General features: G+C 37.5%; 1 protein-coding gene across 3 annotated transcripts in view; it reads right to left on the bottom strand.

The window, feature by feature from the left end:
- Positions 1-9,182: 9,182 nt before the first annotated feature.
- ZNF292 (zinc finger protein 292) overlaps positions 9,183-23,299 on the bottom strand; it is a 91,645-nt gene continuing 77,528 nt past the window's right edge. For all 3 annotated transcript variants that reach the window (XM_002924699.4, XM_034670754.1, XM_034670755.1), the window contains one exon: positions 9,183-18,286. In XM_002924699.4, coding sequence (XP_002924745.2) covers positions 11,132-18,286 — 7,155 coding nt within the window. In that variant the 3' untranslated portion in view covers positions 9,183-11,131. The remainder of the gene's footprint in view (positions 18,287-23,299) is intronic.

Genomic DNA, 23,299 nt, shown 5'->3' with positions numbered 1-23,299 from the left:
TCTACTACGATGTTTGCTTTCTCTGCTGAAGGTATACATACGTGTGTGTGTACACGCACATATATACCATTGTGACTACAATTTAAATTTTCCTTCAAGCAGTAGTCTAGGTTTAACCTCAGTAAGAACATATGGGTCTCTAAGAATAGATGAGTCAGGTGGTGACATATGAATAAAAACTGTGACAATTACCTCCAATACCAGCTACTTCCTTTCTATGGCTGTGATTAAATGAGTTGACATATAATGATTCAGAGGTATGACACAACTGTTTATTAAATATCATCTATTGCCCTTATGAGACAGGTAAGGCCAGATTTCAGTCTTTGGCTTCCCAAACCTCCCTTCCGGATCTCTGAGCTCAGCTCCTTAACTGCTGCTCCTCTGACTGCCCAATTCAATGTTGCCAAAGACCTGAAGGCTCTCATGAATGGAGCATGTCTGCCCTTTGCTTCAGAGTTGTACTTCTGAGAAAAGCTGCCTACACCGATTTTACAGCTTGGTCAATGAAAAGGGAAAGAAAAAAGAAATGTATCCATCCTGTAGGACTGGGTTTCTGCCAACAGTTTTAAAATCAAAATTCAATTTTTCTCTCATTGTTGGGAATATTGGCTTAAAGAAAAAGAACAATAACACAGTTAAAATCTCAGTGATTACACATAACCTACCATTTTGTGGTAGAAAGGCTCACACTATTATACAGAACATTCTGGATGATTCTGGTCATTTCACTTCTAGCAGAACAGCTGTTGCCTTTCATATTTCTGGCTCATCAACTTTGGGGAGCTGGTGTAGGATAAAGATTTTACTGGAAGAAACTAGAATTGCTTTAGTTTCTCATTTTATACTGGTAACATGTAGATTACGTTAAGAAACCTATTTTTGAAGTGTAAGACATCAACATATACCGCGACATGTGACAGAACTTAAAAATTTGCCTTATTTCCTCATAAGTATATTGCACTGCCTCCCAAAATGGCAATACTTTCAGCCGGCTGGACAGTAAAGAAAGCATTCTAAGTGAGGGGTCAGACCTGTTTTGTAGGTTTGTTATTACAAGTCATTACATTTCTCCATGTCACTGCCCTCATCTATCAACTAGTTGCTACTTTTACTATTCCTCTTACGGGGCAGGGCTTGAGAATCCCATTTTAAACTGACTAAATAAGGTAAGACCACCACCCAAATGCCATCACGGGACGAGCAAATTCCTTTTGAGAGTATAGTTGAGAAAAACTTTGTAATGCTCCAGCTTTAAGAAGCTGTCAAGTAGGTTTAGTAAATACTTTTAAGGATTGTTTTTGAAATTTTCAAATAATATAATAATTTGTTTACAGCTGTGTTTTAGGGTTGGAGGTAACAGGAATTGCCAAAATGACTTGAATGTTTGGACTGTATTGATTACAGAAATGTTTTTTCAAATATGTAAGAGATTGATTCTCTGTATATCCCATCCCCTTTCCCAACCTTAACTGTTTAGGTGTTGGTTAACATCTTGAAGCCTCCACATAAAAGGATTTACTTTAGCTTGGTGACAAGGGGTCACTCTCTTTGTAGGAGTGACTCCTGGGTGCCTGTTTCCAATGAAGAATTTCCTGGTGTGATCTGCTCCTTATAGTTTGAAAGCTACTCTGTCCTCAAAAGCCCAGGGACTTAAACACTTCACTGCTACGGAGGGACCACAGCACATGAGGGATATCATTATCACCCTAACGCCCCATTCCTCTTCTCCAACCTGCCCTGGGTAACAGGGGTTTTTATTAGGGAATCTAGAGATGGTAGTACCAAAGGCAGTTTTAAAGGCAGCTTGCATAGTGAACATCCTTTTGACATGCCCATAGTTCTTTGAGGGAACACAAGAACCTAGAAGCTGAAATGGCAGCGAACAAAACATCTGACTGCTAGTTTCAATTATAGGGCTCCTAATACACTGACTATAGAGTGAGAAGAGAGCTGGTCAAAATCCATTCAACCCCTCCACAACTGCTTACTTCCCTTTCCTTTAGCTTCTTTGGTTTAAGAGTACAGGGCTGTAGCAAAGATCTCTAGTAGTGAGCCCTTTGTTGTTCTGTGCTCCCTACCTTCAACAACACAGCTACCTTCTTCATTGTGCAGATGTGATTCCAGAAGTTCATCTTTTTTCCCCCTTTGGAATCAATATTAACCGTAAACAACAAACAATATATATGTGTATGTATGTATGTATATGACATTAAAAATATCATTTACAAATTATCTAATCACCGGCGGGGGGGAGAATTCTTTTCAGCAACCACGACAATTTTTACATCATTCCAAATAAAGACATTGAGCAACTTATTTCATTTGGCTGCCTATGCTTTCCAAATAAAGGCATATACAAGCTCTGGAGTCAATGAACATGGTTTCAACTCTTGGCTATGCCACATACTAGCTGTGTTAACTCTTAGGCAAGATACTTAGCCTTTCCTCACCTTACGCAATTTCATCTTAAAATGAGAATATTAGCACCTAAGAATTAATGTAAGAATAAATGGAAATACAAGGAACTTTCGTAAGCACAGTCTAGCACATAGCAGCAGCCAAGAAATATTAACTGTTACTATCATTAGCAGATCTGATAACATGGGACCTAGGCCTGGAGAGCTAGAAAGGGCAGGTTCTTGTTAGACTTGTAGCCTTGTCTTGAAGAAGTATTCAAAGTTTCTCTCCTCTTGGTCACTAAAAATGCCCTCTCCCTACTACCGCCATTCTTACTATTCGAATTCCTCTCCCCCTGACTTCTGCTTAAGCCTTTCAATTCTATTAATTATGTTCTTTAAAGAGTTATCTCTAGGACTGTTTGCCACTTCACAAATTTGTATTCTGCAACCTTAACTGAATCTGGATTTCGTAAGACTTCTGGGCCAAGAGGATACAAGAAACTACTTTCCCAAACTCCTTACGTGTTCCACATAGCCTGGAAGCATTCTCCCTGACAAACCTTAATTAAGGACGTCAGCTCTTGACTCTGTCTCCTTACACCCAGTTCCTACTAGGGATATCTTCTGTACACAGTCCATTCAATAAATTAGACAAAAATTCTTTAAAATTTTCAACTCCAACAACTCTCATCTACATTCTAATTCAGCAATCTACTACAGCCATTTCCAAACACTTAATTTCAATTTCACAAATTTCAATGCCCTGGTGTTTCATACCTAAATCTTGGCTTTATTCCCATTATACGTCTCTCTTTGGTGCCACAAAGACCTCCAGTCCCTTGACCACTCTCTTCTCTTCAGTCCTTTTGGCTGTTTCCTTCTCTAATTGGGCTCAATTCATTGATGTATTTACTCCTGCCAGGACTATTCAAACTCTTCTCCTCCATTCAAGTTGAGGAAGAGTACTGGAAATATTACATAATCATACAGATGGTGCCACTACAAGATCATGTTCTCAACTCAGCTGTGCTGAATGCTATCAATAATCCTTTTATATCTGCTACTTAGCTCCTTCTCCTATTCAACTCAAACCTTTAATTTAAACCTTGGTTTCCTACTCTTCCAAGGCTTGCTATTGTGTACATTTCTGTTTCCTTTCTTGATGACAAGGAGCTCAACATTTCTATTTAACAACAGTCTAAGAGAGTAGGGTGCCCGGGTGGCTCCATCGGTTGAGCGTCGGCCTTCGGCTCAGATCATGATCCCAGGGTTCTGGGATCAAGACCAACATCGGGATCCCTGCTTCTCCCTCTCCCTCCGCTTGAGCTCTGTCAATAAATATTTTTTAAAAACCAAAAACCATAGTCTAAGAGATGTCCTTTCTAATTGTGTAAAGCTACTATTTCTAACCTGCGTTCTTAGGAACAGGTTCCATCTATTACACTACTTAAAGCTACCTCCCCAGAATCCACAAATATTCAGGACTCATCTCAAAATCCTCTAAATGTGGGAAAGCACTGACCAATTTCCTTTTCCTTCGTGCAAGACACTTATAATTCATTGCCTTGACTTCCTTAGCTCATTCACCAATTGAATATAACTAGACAAACATTCATCACTTGGCATCCACTAAACTTCTTAAAGATCAAAGATTAATTTTAGTAGCCTCTTTATTCTTAATGATCTCCCAGTGGCACAATACAGGACCAACTACCCTTCATTATTCTCCTCCAGCTTCCATAATGCCCCATACCCTTACCTCCATTCCTGGTCCTCGCCTAACTTAAACCTTCCTTTCCAAGTCGTCTTTGCTAGTTTCTTTTTTTCTGCCCACTAAGTGTTGGTGTTCCTCACGGTTCTCTCCTTGGTGATTTATCTTTCCCTACATGCTTGCTATTTCTTTCAATTCCAGCAAAATGTAATAAGTGCTCACTCTATCTCAGATTTCTGAGCAAAATGTCCGTGAGACAGAATCCAAGTCCACAACTGTAGTTTCAGACCCCTATAAAGAACTTATCACTATTCCTCTCTGCCTTAATGACCTATAAGAACCTCAAACTCAATATTAACCGTTCTTCCAACCCTATTCCTTCTGTATTACTTTGACACAGAGTCACCATTCACAATTACTCAAGCCAAAACTTAAGAATTTTACAACATATGCTATTTTTCACATCTTAACCCCCCTCTACCAAATGCTTCTCATTGGAACTTAACCCCTCTCTACCAAATCCTCAGTGGAACTTGAATATGCTTGATTTGCCTCTACTGTGAAAAACTGGTTGGACTCCCTGACACTCTAGCTACCACTGTATCATTCCTTTTTTATTTCAATAAAACACCAAAATAGGTGTTTACACTTGCTCTCTACACTTCTCAAACTGACTTCCACTCGAACTAATTGCAAAGATCATGGATTACTTTCTCACCGCTAAATCCAAAGGATACAATTCCCTTATCTCAGCAGAATATGACACCTTGAAATTGTCCCATCCTACAAGTCTCATGATTTTTCCTATTTCTCTTTAAATATACTTTGAGATTCTGAGTTTCTCAGAGTTAGGTCCTGGATCCTCTTCTATACATTCTTCCCTTAGGCAATCATCAATTCACCAAACTGCTCTTTTATCCTTCCCTAATTAAAAAAATTCCCTTTCTCCACCCACTCCCCTCAGACCCACAAAAACCAAAAACCTGTAAATTTTCTCCATTTCTATCCTCTTCTTTTCCCAAAACCCATAATGATCATGTCCTGTCAACTATTCTAGATCTCTCAAGTCCATCCACTTCTCTCCTTCAGCCATCGCCACTCCTCAAGTCAGTATTCGCTTTTCCCTGGACAACTTGGGACAGCCTCCTTAACTGGTCTCCTTGAATTTTCCACAGGAACACTCCACTTCCTCACCAGAATGAACTTCAAAAACCAGCCTGGAGTCTTCTCTAACTTCCCTCTCCTTATCTCCTGCTTTAGAGAAGTCTTTATTAACTGCTTTCCTTCACCAGACTACATAGTACCAAATTCTCACCCTATTATATATTCTTACAATGCCCTTAGCACTAATAATTATAGTAATTGTGTAGACTCGGAGCTCCAGGAAAGTCAGAATCAATTCTCTTAATCCCCCATTTAAACATTCAAGTTGTTTTTACTACCACTAAACATGTACTATATCCAAGGTAGCAGATTGTTCCTTGGCACAGAATAAAAAAGCAATTACAACCTGATAAATGCTATCAAGGAAAGTTGAGTGCTGCAATGGAGTAATGGTTAATGGGGCTGAGGTCTAAGGCCTAAAGAATGAGTGAGTTAGTACACAGTAAAATATAGCATTCCAAGCAGAAGGAACAACTAGTGCAAGGGCCTTGAGATGTGAAACAGCCTGGATGGTTTGACAAACTCGAAAGAAAGCAACGTGGCTAGAACACAATGGGCAAAGAAGAGCAACAAGATGTATTTAGATAGGCAGGCATCATAGTAAAACAAACACCTTATTCAAAGGGCGATGTGAAGAAAAAATTTCCTTTCTCCACCCACTCCCCTCAGACCCACTAAAATTACATTTAAAAAAATTAACCTAGCTGTTTGGTGGGGAATATTCTGGAAGAAAGCTCATAAGGAGAATGTTACAGTGGTCTAGGCAAGAAATGATTTGGATGAGAAGTGGCTTCCTTTTTTGCTTGAGACAAAAATCCCTGTAATTGTGACCAAACATAGAGAAAGGGTGTGAATTGGTTACCATACGTTAGAGAACGTAGACTGAGAAACCTAGGTAGTGATTTCACTTATCCAGACAAGGAATACTGGAAGATGAACATATTGAAGATGGGGTAGGGAAAGAAATGATTTGGAGGTGTTACGTTTAACTGAGGTAGGCAGTTGAAATTACAAGCCTGGAACTATGAAAAGTTTGTTCTTAGAGGTATAAATTTGGGTGTGACAGTACATTCATACTGAATGCCAGAGAACAGACTAAATCATCCAGAGAGTGGAAACATACACACGCGATAAGCCAAGGTGAGGTATTGGGAGAGGAAGTAGGGTTGGACTCAATGAAGCAGCAGCCAGAAAAGGGAAGATAACCGAGAGTATTTCCAAGAGTAAGTCATCAACCCTGCGGAATGCTCCTAAAGCAGTGAATGAGCAGAAAAAAAGAACAAATATGGCAGCATGGAAGAGAATGATCCTGATGAAAACAATTTCAGTACAGTTGTGGGGATAAAGTGGGACTAAATGAAAAGAAATGGAATGTTTGACAACTCAGATTAGCTCTGATGGGAACCAAATAAAAGGGATTACAGTTAGATGGAATCGCCCTTCCCACCTCCTTTTTTTAAGAACAGGAGCTACTAGCACACATATATAGACTGTTGAAAAGGATCTAGTAGGAGAAAGTTTGATGAAGACAGGGTAGCTAATTCAAAGTTTTTGAGGTTAGGAAGGACTGATTTTTTGATAAGCATGCAGATCTGTAGATGGGCTCATAAATCTGGTGGTGAAAAGTGGAGAAAATTCCTGTCACATTTTTTCTATTTTCTCAGCAAAACGCGATTAAAAGGGCATTAATGAGGGGAGTAGAAAAATTGGGAGGAAAAAAAAAAAACGAAAGTCATTTAAGTTTGTGGAAGCAAGTTATTATAATAACACTGCAGAAAAACTGCCAGTTTTGAGTCTGAGATTATAAACTTGCCTGTTTTAACAATTTCCTCCCATTCAACTGCTCAAGAGCAGACAGAAGGTTTTGAAGTTGTTCTAGATCACAACACAGAGAGAGGGGCATGGTCTGAGGATACCTGCAAAGTGGATGTAACAGAGAGAACTAGTCTCTAAGTAGGACAGGTTGAGGACATGGTGAGCAGATGAACAATGAGCAGGTAGTAGGATTAACTGACTAGTTGCGATGAGGTAGAAGTATTTTTTTAGTGGAGATATCCCAAGCAGGTGAGCTAGCAGTTTGTGGCTGGACAAAGGGAATCTGAATTCCAAATATGGAAGTGATCATGTAGGGCTCCCGTTTATGGAGAGCAGATCACTGAAATAAAGCACCTCTAATGAGCAAACCCATAGAGAAATAAAGCAGATGCTATCATTTTGTTCACTGAGAGGTAGGTGGTGTTGGGAGGCACAGATAACAAACAATATAAAATTAAAAACTGTTATAAAAGGACATGTGAAACTTATCAGTTGGAATGGACAAACTGGCCAATCAGAAAAATCGCCATTTGTAAACAGCTGATACAATCTGCACTGGTGCGCACACCTGCTGATTCTCAGCCCTGGTTTAATGAATGTCATTTTAGAGGAGTGTTACCTAAAATGTGCTCCCTAGAACACTAAGTTAGTAGGATATATCTAAGTATTAACATCAAAAAAGAAAAATATTTTCATTGTCAATTAAGTCTGAAAAATTCCCATCATTTAACAGTTAACGTGTTCTCTGCACAGAACTTCCAGTCTTTAATACATTACTATGCACTGGATTCTTTAAGAGCAAGCTAGAACGTGCAATTTAGAAAACTCTGGTGACAGACGTTCCAACCTGGTAGTATCTCACTACAATAAACGTTTTGAAAAAGGTTGCCTTACAGTTCTACTCTTTCTCAACTCTGTTAACATCTTTTCTTCTGACCCACACCATTTTTTTGCCTCAAGTCTCCCTGCTTTTAACTTCCAAGTTATCCAATCTATCCTCTATATAATACCAATTATTTAAAATTGGCACCTGCTCAAACTGTTGAACTTAAATGCATTCAGTCACCACTTAGTAAATCAAAACTGAAAACTATATGGCATACAAGAACCTTCATGATCTGGCCCACTTCCTCTTCAGCTTCTCCAACCCCGTATCTTTCCACATAGACTACTTGCAAATGCACTATGCTGCTTTATCATACCTCCATACCTGGAATTTCTGTTTCCCCTATGACCATCTAAGGACTAGCCATTTATCTTTCAAGACTCACCTTTTCTACAGACTTCCATGAACCACCCCCCCCCCGCAAAAGAGCACTCCCTCTGATATCTCTAGCTATAGTATTTATGTAGTCTTACTAGCTATAAGCCAACTGTTTGCTTACCTGATGATCAAAAAATTGCCTTGCCAAAACTTTACCTCTGCCTAGCACTTCAAAATAATTTATGCTGAATTTAACATTGCTGAACATTTCCCAAACTGTTACCATTTCACTTCATGTGATAGATACATTTTGAAAAAACGTGTTCTGATCTGTAGATTCAAATTCTTTGGGTAAAAAAAATCCATTTTTAAATGATAAAACCTAGGCAAACTGAGGCTGTAGGAAGAAAATATCTAAATATCTCAAGACAACAGACTGAGGAAAAGTATACATGAAAAATATATACTTTAAGATTCCTTTTTTAATACTTAGGCATCACATTCCATATCAAATTTTACCAACATGCTGTTCCATAAATTCATATTTTATACCATAACTTGATTTTTCTGTTCCATGCTAAGAAGCCCACTCTGCCATAATTACTTTTAGCAAACAGTACCTGGAATATAAAAAAAATTAGCTCAATGTTGGCAAACTTTCTCCTGACATGTAGGAGAACAATTACAGAAATGTCTAGGAGTCAATTTTCTTGAGCTAATGAGCAAAAGAAAAGCCCCAATACAATGGTATTTTCACTTAACAGTGCCTCATCACTACACTCACCAGAAATAAATCTACTTGCTACTGCACTATTTAGGGCAGTTTTGCCAAATGTCTATCTTTAAAAGCTAGGTCAACTTCCAAGAAAACTGTACAGAAACATTCAGTTGTTAACAAAAATTTAATATTAAAATTATTCAGAGTTAAGTTATTGTTAATTTAGGGAAAAAAACATGTTTTAATTACCCATAAGAACAACTTTTATTTTAATAAATAACAGTGGGCTTACCAAAGGGAAGGGATTTTAATGTGTCAAGTTTTATGCATATTGGTAATAAACCTTAAGGAGGTGAAACCAACTATTCAATATAACCCATTAGGTCCTAAAAATAAAACTATAATGCTTTAGTAAAACTTAAAAAAATACTTTCCAAAAGAAAATAATTCACTCCTTGACCATGCTTATTTATTCAGAGTACCAGCAATTTCAGTTTAAGTGCTTCATTTTTCCTGCAAATCTGATGTTGCACAGGGAATATACACATTTTCATATTATTACAACATCATCAATATCTCAGGCTAATAATATTGTGAATGCAACTGGTTTATAACAAACACAAAGTCAAAAAACATTGCTACTATATATGGCAAACAGAAACAAAAGTAAATTCAAAGGATGATTTCTTTTGTTTCCCGTACTCACTTTAGTTGGACTTCAAATGAAGGTAATAAACTCTCCTGAAATAACCTCTGTCTCTGCCGTGAATCCACAGTATAAATATGATGAATAAAGCTAAACTATAAGAGCTAACTATATACTGAATTACCAAAATAATCAATTATAACAACTAATACTGCTCTGGAAGACCAATCTAATGAAAAAAGTATCATTAGATGTGGTGGGAAAATACAAATCTGTACAATCTAACATCTATAAACAGTAAAATCAAAACATCCAACTTCCTTATAGAAAGTGTTTCATCTATGTAATTATAAATGTTAAGACTCTTGCATTTTATAAACACAAGATGGGCTCACTTTGATGATACCAATTTTAAGATTTATAAAAATGTTTAAAAAAATCTTTCCACAAAAGTTTATACAGTTTAAAGCTATACACCAATCTATAAATCTCAGAAAATGGAAAAAAAAAAACTTTATAAGATCACATGTATAAAACAAGAAATGAAATGTGATTTTATTTAAGGCAATACTGGGCTACTTCACAAATCACCACCTCAAATATTTACACTGCTCCACACTACTAGTTTCTATCACATTCACAAAGGATTTTTTTTTAATACCAAATGTTTAAAATCTTTGATGTAGTAAATTCTTTATTCACATTTCCATTATATTTCATGGAATCATAGTAACTATATCCAATTAGAAGCATTGGAAAAAACCTGTAGCTATAGGAAACTGCTAAAGAATCTGCTATAATTTCACATGAATACCATCCCCAAATCCTGGAGGATAAATTTACAAAGCAGAGCAAGGTGTTGATATAATGTGCCTACTTTGTGAAAAGTAATTTTGAGATCTTGTAAATAAACGTTTTATGTAAAAATCAATGAACTATGGCAGACTTTCTACTTTTAGTTCAAAAAATTCTTAATTTAAAACAATAAAAGAACAAGTTTTAAAAACTTGATCACTTAGTTAAAAATTAAAATTCCAAATATAAATGTGTCATTTAATAGTTTAGACTTACACACTGCTGGTGGCAGCAAATGATTTACAATAATAAATATATACAAAAAAGGTATCTACAAACAAAGATTACTGTTCTACATGAGCAGTGACCTGGTGAAACATCAGTCACACAGATAATTCAATTTAGTTCATGGAAAGGGCAACTGGCTAATAGAAATTTGAGGTGTAGCTCAACTATTTACAATAACTGAAGTTTTGATTCTGTTCCTCAAGTCCCATAGGGATAAAAAAAAAAAGTTTTACATGACAAATGTCATGTTTTTTTTTTTTTTCCTTTTTTTTGGACAGGTTAATTCATGTCAACAAAAGTTAATGAAAACGTTTCACAATTCTAGCATGCTTGATGGGTTCCTATTTAAAATAAAACTGTAAATAATGTATTTAAAGTACATTAGTTATCAGTACTGCCCTCTACCTGTGGCTTTACCCATACTAATTTCTTTCATAACAGACACATCTGGATCATTTGAATGTACTTCAAGTTTTTTCAGACTGACGGTAGGTTTCATTTCCTGAAGTTGTTTTAACACAAGTTCAGTGCAATCTTTAAGAGTCTTGTCTAAAACAATTTTTACATTATCACTGCACTGAAGCTGTGATGGATTGGCAAACTGTACAAAGGTTTCACTTTCTTTACAAGAACATACATGATTTCCGCTAGTCACAGCAGTCTTATCAATATTTTTTCTTGAATTTGAATGGGATCCTTTCTTACTTCCACTATTTGGATGGTCTTTGTCAGAATTTTTCTTCTGCTTTACTGCAGACTCCTCAAGAAACTTCAGAAATGAAACTTCAAATCCCATTGGTTTAAATGAGCTCCAGTCAAAAGATGCAGGATGCTCCTCTGTAGTTTGAATTGCAACAGCAGTCTCTTCTTCTTTATGCGTACTACTTAACTCAACTGCTGATGCTGGTTCTGCTTTTTCAACTTTTCTCTTTTTATTTTGGGAGACATTTTTTTCTTTATTAACTCTCTTCAAATTACTTGTTTTTTGTTTTTCTGACTGGCAGGGGTTACTTTCCTGAAAATCATTACTTACATTTGAAGAGGTATGAGCTTGGGTCTCCACACTTGCATTGTCTTCATTTATTAATTTTGTAATAAATAATTCTGTTAGCTCATCCATTTCGTCTTTTTCGTTTTTTTCACTTTCCTTCTGTAGAACTATAGCTGTTCCAGAGTTATCGTTGCTTTCTGATACACATGCATCAGAATTTTTCACATCACTCTTACCACCTTCTTGCTCAGAAGTGTCCTTTAATTGTGAGTTGCAACACCGTTTGAAGACAATGAGAAGATTACGGTGTTGTGATGTAAATGCCTTTGATAATTTATGGCATTTATAATGTCTAATTATATTGCTTTCACTTGTAACAACTGATGTACACCCTTTTATCATACATGGATACTGGGTCACAAATCTGCTTGTACACTCAGATAGGGCATCATTTCTAGCCTTTATAGAATATACGTGCTTTCCACGTTTCAGAGAATAAGGCTTATTTTCTTCAATCTGCACAATTTTTGCAGTCTTGTTTTCTAAATTATTTTTTTTCTTTCGTTTCGTCTTAGGCATTTTGATTCCTTCCTTTCCAGATCTGTGTTTTGTCCCCCGATGCTTAGACTTTGTCTTTTCTTGGTTTGCTTTGCTTGATATATTTTCCTGACCAGGTGTTAATCTTCTTGGCCGAATCAAATGAGCTTTATGTTTGTCATTATGCTTATTAAAAATGTGTCGGAGGAGATTTGACCGAGTTGCATATATACGGTCACAGCCTTCACAGTCACACTTGTATATGCCATCTTCTTCAGCTTTACTTCCCCTTATCCCAATTCCATGCTCTGCCTCAAGATGAACAACATAGTTCAAATATGTGGTAAATGAAGACTTACACTCTAACTGGTCACATGGAAATTTTCCAACATCCACAGAAGCAGTCATACTTTCAATTTCCTCAGGAGTCATTTCATGAAGTTTCATGTAGTGTTGTATCAGGCCAGTAATTGCTTGGAAAATTCGAGAACAGTCACTCACCTGACACCGAAATTCTTTCACAGTCTGTTTAGTTTCAATTTCTTCACTTTCCTTACCAGCTTCACTTTCTTCTTCAACTTCTGCAGAAAACGCAGGTAGATCTGACTTGTGTACAGCCTGGTAATGCAGAATTAAGTTTTGCTGTATAGTAAAAGCAGCAAAACAACCCTGGTGAACACATCGATAAGGTCTGTAGGGACTGTACCTTGTTGGAAACTCAAGGGAGTGAGAAACTGGCTTCTTGCGTTTTTTCTCCTCCTTTTCTTTTTTAAGTCTCCTAATTTTCCGTCCTTTGGTTTGTATGTTTGTGAGAGAATTTGTATTACACTGTTCTGAAGTAAGTGTGATCCCTTGCAAGGAACTTTCTATTTTTTCAGGACTTTTTTTTTCTACAAGTTGTTTTTCTGGGATCACTGCTACATTACTGAGGGCACTTTCCTTCATTGCTCCCAAGTCTAAAGCAGGCTGGAATTCCCTTTTATTTTCCTCTGTCATAGTTAGCTGTCTTTTTACTTGTGTAATTCGTGAGGCTGACAAATTTTCACTCTGAGATTTTCTTCCATAAGGCCTTTTTATTTTTAACTTTACCATTTCTTCTGTTGTAAAATGATGGACCAATTGGCAGTGCGCCCGGAGATTAGAATTTCTTGTAAATGTTTTTGTACAGGTAGGTACTACACATTTAAATGGAGCAAACTTCAACTGATTCTTCTTAATTTCAAGAATCATCTCTGGAGTGTACTGATGAATCTTACCATAGTGTTTAAATAAAGCATCCTTTGTCATAGCACTGTAATTACAGCCCTGGTTTTGACACACAAAGGGTTTATTAACTTTGTCACTAAACTGAATGTTGCTAATCATTTCAGAAACTGGCTGAACAACTGTGACATTTGGAATTGGTTTAACAGGAGTGGGAGTCAGTGTCACTGATGTATTTATTAGTACACATTGAGATGCTGGAGTGGACAGGTCATTTTCTAATTTTAATTTCTGCAAGCCTTCTAAAATTTCCTGTATTTGATCCTCCTTGTGTAATACTTCGGACGGAGGAATGTTACTTTTTGCTGGTATGACACCTATGAAGGAAGAAAACTGAGAAGAATCAGGTAACTTGTTATTTTGTACAGTGTTTACTGAAGGAAGCTGAATGTTGTAATTTATTTGAGCATTCTGTGATGTTTCACCAACACCGTGAGATCCACTTTTTACCTCAAGTATTTGAGAATTCATAGCACTTTTAATAATTTCAAGAGTCTTTTCAAAGTTTTGTATGACATTGTCTTCAGAAATCTGCAAATCAGAATTTACTGAAGTTGTGCATGAATTCAAAGCCATCATTTGGGAATCACCATTTTCAGTTTTTAATGTTAAAGGAGCTAACACTGTATGGGACTCAAGATTGGTTTTAAAGTTTTCTTTCACATCAGTAATAAATAACTGATTGTCAACATTATTTAATTTCTGTGTTAGGTTTTCCACCAAACCCTGAGGCTCACAATTTGGAATTACATTTGAATGGAGGTTACTAGTTGGTATCTCAATACTCTTTGCTATAAGTCCCATTGCTGTTAAGTCACTTGTTACCAAGTTTTGGGAAGCATTAGGTGCAATTAGGGGAGGAGCAACTTTCTTTCTTCTCTTTGAAGCACTGTTTCCCTTTTTATTTAAATGACTAGACCTCGTGTTCTGAGGACCACTTATAACTGAAACACGTGAACTGTTACTGGCAAAATTTTGTGATGGCCCATTAGAATTAGGGAATGAACTAGAACACAAACCATTTTCAACAGTCTTCAGTAGTAAGTCATTTGCTGGGAAAACAGGCAAACTGCTGCATTCCTCAATGGAGGAAGTTTTGGAGTTTGGTGTCCTATTCTGGTTTGTCAGCAGGGGGTTTGGGTGGCATACAGTCTGCAACAGGGGAGGCACAGGTGGATTTGGCATCACTGTTGCATTTACTTGTGCTGCATCTGAAACACAACCTGTTGGAACATGAGAAAGCATTTCGGCACCCTCAAATGTACTGGGAATGCCAGCAGTTTCCAAAGCCTGTTTAATAATTTCACTTCCTTCTTGACTAACACTGGTATTAAAGCCAGTCACACCAGTCCGAGGAAAAGTATTTGGTAAAAATGCCGATGAGCGATTTTCAGCAGCAAGAAGTTGCAGGAATGATGGATCTTTAAAACATGCTTCTGGATTGAAGGCAGACTGTTGAGGCTGCTGCAAACTTACTGCGTTTGTGGAGAGAATCATGCTGGCAAGAAGAGAAGGCTGTCCATTACTCTGTAGAAGTTCTTGAGCAATTTCTGCTCCATCCAGTGGTTTACAGTAAGATCGCTTAGACAAGTGTCCACCCAGAGATCTGGGATTAGTAAAAGCCCTGTAACACCTGCTACAGATAAATTTCCCATCTCTGATAATTGCAGGCCATTTAGCCCTTTTGTTGTGCTTGGGTTTTCTTTCCTTCCCATTTGGGCCCCGCCCACGGTCTTTTTTAACTTTTTCAGGTGCAGACTGTCGGGCACTGGTGCTATTACAGTCATTTGCAACATTGACTTGTGAAGGAAAAACTGCATTTTCACCATTACCTCCCTTTAGAAAGGAGGAATTAGTGTTTCCTTCAATCTGTGAGGAAAAATGATTTGTATTATTTTCCAGTTGGGAAAAAACAGAATTAGCCCCACTATCTGCTGGTGAAGGGAACAGAGACATTGAACTACTTTCTGCAGGGAGAGGAAGGAAAGGATCTGAGCCACTGTCAATATTCAAAGGCAAAACTGTTTTGGTTAGATCTTCCATTTGTGCTGGCAAGGTAGTAGCAGATAAATTTTCCATTTGGGAACATATAATACCACCACCTTGTTCATTTTTATCCTGAGAAGGTATATTTGGATTTACGACACTTTCCACTGAGGGCAACAGTGGAGTTGACACACTTGTTAAATGAACTGGAAAAATGGAAGGCGAGACAAGCTGCAACTGATTTGAACAAGTAGGATTCCCGTTGGCTTTGGTCTGTGGTGTAAAAAATGCATTGTTAGAGCTGCTCACCTGTGATGGCAAAAAATAAACAAACTTTCCATTATTTGGTGTATTTAAGTTGTTAGACTTCTGACCTTTTTTACTTTTGCGTTGCATTTTAAATGCAGCATACTGGTCAGGGTGTGCTGTCTTCATGTGTTTCCCAATACTCTGTGAAGAATTATAGGTTCGAGTACATCCCTCAACCTGGCAACTGAATTTCTGAACTGGTGCTTTTGGAGGCACTGATGGAGTTCCTAAAGAACTACTTGGGTTGGGCTGTGGTGGAACAAATGTGATACTTTCCAATGTCTTAAGAGGTAAATTATAAAGACTGGATGATGTTTTAACATTACCTCCACATTCAAACTTGGAAGCTGGTAAACTGTTTTGAAATCCTGCCTGATTTTGCACAGAAAATGTCATCAGGTTGTTCACTTGTCTTTCTAAGTTTTGTGGGGTAAGGTCACCTATTTTGAGGGTTTCTGAATTTACTAAAGAACTGTGAGTAATCTGGGCTTCATTAAAGCAATCCTGTTCTTTTCTTTCTTGAAAACCTGGACGACACAAATCATTACAAGTATTTTCAACTGGTGTATGTAAGTTTGTGACCAGTGATTCACCAGTGCCTTCCACAGTTGAGTTTTCTTGCTTTCCAAAGTTATCCTCGATCCCCTGATTGAGGGACACTTTAATGGACACAGCTACTTCACTGGCCTGAAGCAGAGGAGTAGTCACAGGGTTTTCCAAACCATTTGACAACGGTCCATCAGCTGGCCCGAGCTCTGATGCAGAAATCTGGTCTTGTTTGGCCACAGGTGATTCTGTTTTGCTTTTATCCCAAGCATCACTTCTATCTGCAGGTAAGGTGTTTTCAATATTATTTTCTGAAGGAAGCAAAGACTTCTCTTTCTCGATGCTCACTTCTGTGTTCGGATTCACTTTAGAAGGCTGAACACAATCTCCAGATGAAGTACGTTGGTCTTCAGGAGGCAGCACTTTCTCAGGAGTACTGTGATCGTCCAGATGCTTTTCCAGCTCACTCTGAGAGCGATAAACTTTACCACAAGCTGTGAACTTACAAGTATAGGTATTATAATGCTGTGCTTCATGATCATACAGTAAATAAGCTTCTGAAAAAATTCTGCCACATTTAGGAAACATACACTTTGCTCTAAAGACTTGATGTTCCTTTCGGTGTGTTAAGAGCTCTGCGTAACTATTAAAACCAGCCTTACATTTCATCTGTATACAGATGTATGGTTTACTGCCACAGTGCATTTGTAGGTGATCATTAAGATGAGTAACACTTACAAAATGCCGTCTACAGTACTGGCAAATAACTTTTTTGCTTTGCATTTCAAGAAAGCGCTTGGCATCTTCATTATCCTTATGCCCCTTTACATGAGCAATTAAATTTTTAAAGTACTTAAAGCCCTTTTTACAAAAAGTTACAGGGCAATTAAATTCATTAACAGGTACTGGTTTCTGGATTGGGATCACTTCTGGTTCATAAGATTTATCTTTGTCATCATTCTCATCATCTGAACCATCATTGTCATTAAACACTATGAAGTCTGTTGAATAAAGACTATTCTTTTTTATAGGCCGCTGCTCCTGCTTGGTCACGGCATTAGTCTTCTGATTCTCATTGGTAGTTGTGATCTTAGGTGGCCTCCCCAATCTTCTTAATGGTTTCATAGCTGCTAGCCTCTCTTTACTAGACTGTTTAACATGTAATGTGACATGAGGGACAAAAGTTTCTTTAGAATTGAAGTTCTTTGCACATATAGGGCAACTGTAAATCCCATCTTTGTAATGTTTTTGAGCATGTCGTACTATTCTGTGACCAAGGAATTCTTTGTCACATAGCACACAATACTGCATGTAGGCTTGCCAATTCCTAAACCTAGCAGAAATAAATCCCCTCTCTCTTAATTGTTTTATCTCTCTCTTCTTCTGCTTTTCATCACAGATGTCTTTAAGAAGGCCAGAATTAGCACCAATTCCACCAGAAAGTCCATTCACAGAAGTTTCTTTAATCTCTTCCTGGTAGTCCACTCCTTTCTCATAAACTTCACTGTCATTTAGCTCATCTATTGAAGACACAATAGATGCTTCCTCCCCCATTAACGCAAGACATTGCCGCTTTAACGTTTTCCAATCCCAGAATTCTGGATCAAAGGGCCACTGAGTTTTCAATACAAGTAAGAGCTCACAGCGTAGAGAATTTGGTATTGGAAGATTCTCTTCATCATATTTCTGGTCTGGCTGGTTATACAGCATTTCCACAGCATAATATGCGTCTACTGTAGGCTCAATAAGAAATTCACTCAGTTGACAAGCACGTTTAACTTCCAGATCATCAGGCAACAAGCATGAAATGGTCTTGCAAATAGATATTTTCACTTCAGTATTTTCTGTAGATTCCAAACGAAGGGCTTTTACACATAATTCTATACAGGTGGCAAGTCCAGCCCCTTCAGTCTGTGAAAAAGCAAATAGGAAATGTTAATTTAATCTATACTAACACAGATTTGTGAATTTAGTAATTTTAAAACTGACGTTTACTATTCTCAAATTTTGCAGCAGCATATGAAATGCTGCCTTTTCTAAAGCACTGTAGCTTAGCCGTGTGTGTGTGTGTGTGTGTGCGTGCATGCGTGAAATGAACTGTAAAGAACTGCAGAGAAAGGATAAACACTGGGAACGAAGAGAAGACCTGGGTATAAAATCATCAAATACAGCTAGGAAAACTTGGAAGTTATTACCTTCTCTAACTGTTCACAGCCCACATACAAAATACAGATCAAAACAGCATTTAAACTTCATAAAACTGCTGTGAGCATTCATGAATGTTATGTATCTAATGTATCTGATATAGTTTAGTACATCTGGTTACACAGGAAGTGATCAATAAATGTCAACTGTATCACTAATCTTATTTCCTAAGTTTGTATTTACAATCCTTCTGAAATAAAAAACTCTCTTAACCCAATTACAGAACTGAGAAAGTCCCCGTATTTCCTAACTTACTAGTAATGAAAGGAGATCTTCACGTTTAACAGAATGAAGTAATTTGATCCTTCATAGGGGGAACTCTGAATGCCCAATCACATACCTTATTGTTGAACCACCTTAAAAATTAGAAGTACAAGGAGACACAATAAATATTTTTCCTTCTGAATTAGCATCTTGAACTATCATTGTAAGATAGCAGTAATGAAGGTATGAGTCATTTGAAGATGTATGTAGTGAAGAGATAAAAATGGGTTTTAAAAGGACTGAGAGAACATAAATACAAGAAATAAGCCAGCTATAAGATGTGGCCACATTCAAGGGAATGGAGTATGTGTTATACAGGATCACAGGCAGAAAAGAAATAAGTAAAAAAAAAACCTGATAGGGTCCATATTTTTACAAGCTAAGAAGGAAATAAAATATTTTACTACAACAGAAGCTGATTTGCAGGCCAACAGGAAAGCGAGGGGAGGATACTAAATTGGCTTGACTTTAGAAAAAGCAAGGGCACAAAGACCAAGAAGAAAATGGACAAGAATAAGTACGAGACCTATTTTTAAAAGTGACAGTAAGGAAAGGACAACAGGGAAAGAAGCGGGACCATATGGTTCTCTCTAGCTCTTACATCAAACCTGTATAGTTATTTTCTACTATTCTGAGATAAATCTGAGCCAGAAAACGTTTACAGTAAAATATCTGCACCTCTGTCACATGCCTTAAGGGCTACTACTAATAATGAATAATTAGGCCACTCCTCTGTCATAATAGGAAAAAAAAGACATGTGGTGAGGAAAGGTGCATATTAGAAGACATCTTGGAGAAACCAAAAGTCAAGTCGACCATAAAAATCATCTGAAGTGATAATGAAGACATATACCAGAAGGACTAGTGAATATGTACAGGATGAGAATTCTAGAAAAGGATGTATTTATTTAGAAAGTTCAGGAAATGATGGAGAAAGAAATGACTTTAAGAAAGGATTCAGGAAACAGGTTTTGTGGATGCCATCTGCGTTGAGGAAGATGACTGTAACTATTCCATCACGTGACTGCTGATCCCTTTATAAGCAACAAAAGCAGATTCAAAAATTCTACTTACTGCTTAGAAAATGCACCTTAAATTATTTCAGAGAGAAACTCAACAGTTCTATTCTAATACAGTCTGCTATCGGATTCAAGGGTGCATTTCGACTCATTAAGGGCAAATGGCTTTGAATAAATTTACTTTAAAAATATCTTAATGTTGTAATTAAATGTGAAATCTTAATGCCAACAAACTACAACAAAGTTTTATTCTTGTGAGTTTTTCATCTTTATGTGTGATTAAAAATTGTTTATAGGTGGTAGCAAGTGTTTTTAAAGACGAGTTTGAATTAATAATTTCCCATAAAATGTGATTAAACAATTAGCCTATAAAAATCTACTTAATTCATATCATTAGTTAATAAAAGTTACTGATAACACCAACTTAAGTCTGAGAGTGACAGGAACAGAAGAAAGCTAAGTGCTAAAAAATTCAGAGGAGGAATAGAGACTCAACTCCACTGACAATGATCCATCATGAGGCAACCTTCTGAAAGATACAAGGTTTTATCTTTGGTACCCCCCACTTTTCTGTTCATTTCCACTGACTGCCTAGTATTCTTGGTCCAAAGCTACCAGAGGCCTACAGACTGATTAGTTCCCCCATGTACACCCTATTCAGCGCTTCTCCATCCACACACAGAATGTCTTACCCTGCTTTAAAATTTTTAAATGGTTACCTCTGTATCTCAGAATTAAATATATTCTTTTTTAAAAATTTTATTTACTTATTTATTTGAGAGAGAATGAGAGAGAGAGAGCATGGGGGGGGGTAAGGAGGGAGAAGCACACTCCCCACCAAGCAGGGAGCCCAGGATTCAATCCTTGGACTCCAGGATTGTGACCTGAGCCAAAGGCAGTTGCTTAACCAACTGAGCCACCCAGGCACCCAGAATTAAATATATTCTTAATGGGGAATACAAAAGGGCCTTCACAATCTTTACCTATGCCTCATCTCATCTAGACTCATCTTTTATCTTTTGCCCTACTCAAACAGTCTATATTCCAAGTAAACTGAAATAACTGTAATTCCTCAAATATGCCATTCTCTCATTTGTCTTGATACCACTTGAGATATTCTGATTTAAGAAATACATATATATTTTTTGGTTTTCATCCAGGGCTCCCAGCAAATAGCTCCTAAAACCTTTGTAATCTCCTAAGTGATAAGAGCTTTAAGGGCATCTTTTGTTCCCAGCTCCTGAAATAGCTCTAGAGCCTTAAACTGTGAAACAGGTGCTGTTATTAATAAGGCCCTTTTAACCACAAAGGAGTTTGTGTTAATGAGGCGATTTTTGGAAAGCCCCAAGATAACCACCGGATGGGGGCTGATAGGGGAACAAACCTGTGATCAGAGGGTTGGAACTTTCAGCTCTTGCCCACACCCACACCCCCAAGGAAGGGAGAAAAGCTGGGGTCTGAATCAATCCCCAATGGTGGCTGATTTATCAATTATGCTTTTTTATGGGCTTTACTTCTGAACCCAAAGTGTCTCCAGAAAGGTACTATTCAACAGAACTGTCTATGATGACAGAAGTGTTCTTTATCCTATTCAATATGTCACTAGCCACATGGAGCTACTGAGCACCTAAAATGTGGCTACTGGCTACCACAATGGACAGTGTGGCTCTTGTCCAAGTTCTTCCCTCTCCAACACAATCTCCTTATGAGTGGGGTGTAAGGTTGAGGGAAGAGAGCCACTTTTACCTAACCTCCTTGATTAAGTAAGAAACGAAATACAAAGTGGTTAGAGTTACCAGATGCTCAAAAGAAAGTCAAGATTTATACCCAATCTGTCTGGCTTCTAGTTTCAAGCTCCTTCCACTTTGCTGTACTGCACGTCAAGTTAGACATAAAGCAGTGGCACAACCTATATTTTAAAATTGCACAGTAATTTTTTAAGAAACTTACTATTAAGTTCATTTTTTTAACTACAGTACTATAATATATAAAATGAAAAATCAGAATGAATTAACAAGGTCGACAGACAAAAATTGGAAAGCAGATGAATTCACTCCTCCTGTTCTTTACTCCTGAAAGAGAAATTCTATTCTCCTGAAAAGAAATGATTTCAAGACAAAAAGTGGAGATATTTATTGATCAACTACAGTTTTTAAAGTTACCTTTAAAGAGGGACAGGAGAGTATCTTTCAGTCTCTCCTTTCAAAAAAAAAAATTACAGATGAACTAAAAAAACCTTCTTGGGGCTTCTGGGTGGCTCTGTCAGTTAGGAGTCCAACTCTCGATTTTGGCTCAGGTCATGATCTCAAGGTCCTGTGATGGAGATTTTCTCTCTCCCTCTCAGTCTGCCCCTCTCCCCTACTCGTGTGCTCTTTCACAAATAAATAAATAAATAAATGAATCTTTAAAAAAAATACTTCTTTCATGCTGCATCCCCGTTCTTAAGGATTTCTAAACACTGTTTGGCACCCCATTCTATGCAATGGTAGCAACTCTGGAGAATGTCCTCTGTGTACATTTAAAATGGAAACCAACTGCATTACTGTAAGGGTTACTGTAAGGAAATAAATTCTGGGGTGCCTCAGTTGGTTAAGCATCTGCCTTCAGCTCGGTCATGATCCCAGGGTCCTAGGATCAAGCCCCCTGTGGGGTTCCTGGCTCAGTGAGTCATCTGCTTCTCCCTCTCCCTCTCCCCACTGCTCGTGCTCGCTCGCTCTCTCTCTGTCTCAAATGAATAAATAAAAAAATCTTTAAAAAATTAATTCTGTAAAATGTGGATTCCAATTTAGATAATTAGAAATGCACATGCAACCTCTGCTTATCACTTTCCTCTTCAGTTGTATCTAATCTGTTTAATCTACTTATTAAGTGTTTTCATTTCAATGACTATATTGCTTATTTCCAAAGGTTCTTTTGACTTTAAAATCTGCTTGGTCATTTTGATAGTATCTTTCTTTCTCATGCTTTAATTCCTTATTTTATGTCTTTAAATGTATCTATTTTATAGAATTTCCATAACTGTGTTAAAGTGTTACTCAAATAATTCTATTCCTTTTCTCTACTGAAATTCATTCATGCCTCTGTTTCATATGCTTTACAAATCTTTTTTTTTTTTTTTTAAAGATTTGATTTATTTATTTGAGAGAGAGAACAAGAGAGATAGCACAAGCAGGTGGAGGGCAGAGGGAGCGGGAGAAGCAGGCTCTCTCCCTGCGGAGCAGGGAACCCGACGTGGGGCTTGATCCCAGGACCCTGGGATCATGACTGGAGCCAAAGGCAGCTGCTTAACAGACTGAAACACTCGGGCGCCCCTGCTGTATAAATCTTGATGGTTAAATTTACTCACGTCTTTAAATATACAGTGTCTATCCTTGTATATTTAATCCTATTGTTATTTTTCTCTGCCAAAACTCCCTCGTGACAAACTGTTTCATGT

This window comes from Ailuropoda melanoleuca, chromosome 10, assembly GCF_002007445.2.
Source record: "Ailuropoda melanoleuca isolate Jingjing chromosome 10, ASM200744v2, whole genome shotgun sequence".
Classification (NCBI taxonomy): domain Eukaryota; kingdom Metazoa; phylum Chordata; class Mammalia; order Carnivora; family Ursidae; genus Ailuropoda; species Ailuropoda melanoleuca.
The sequence above is the reverse complement of the archived record's forward strand: the minus strand, read 5'-3'. Positions and strand labels throughout refer to the sequence as shown.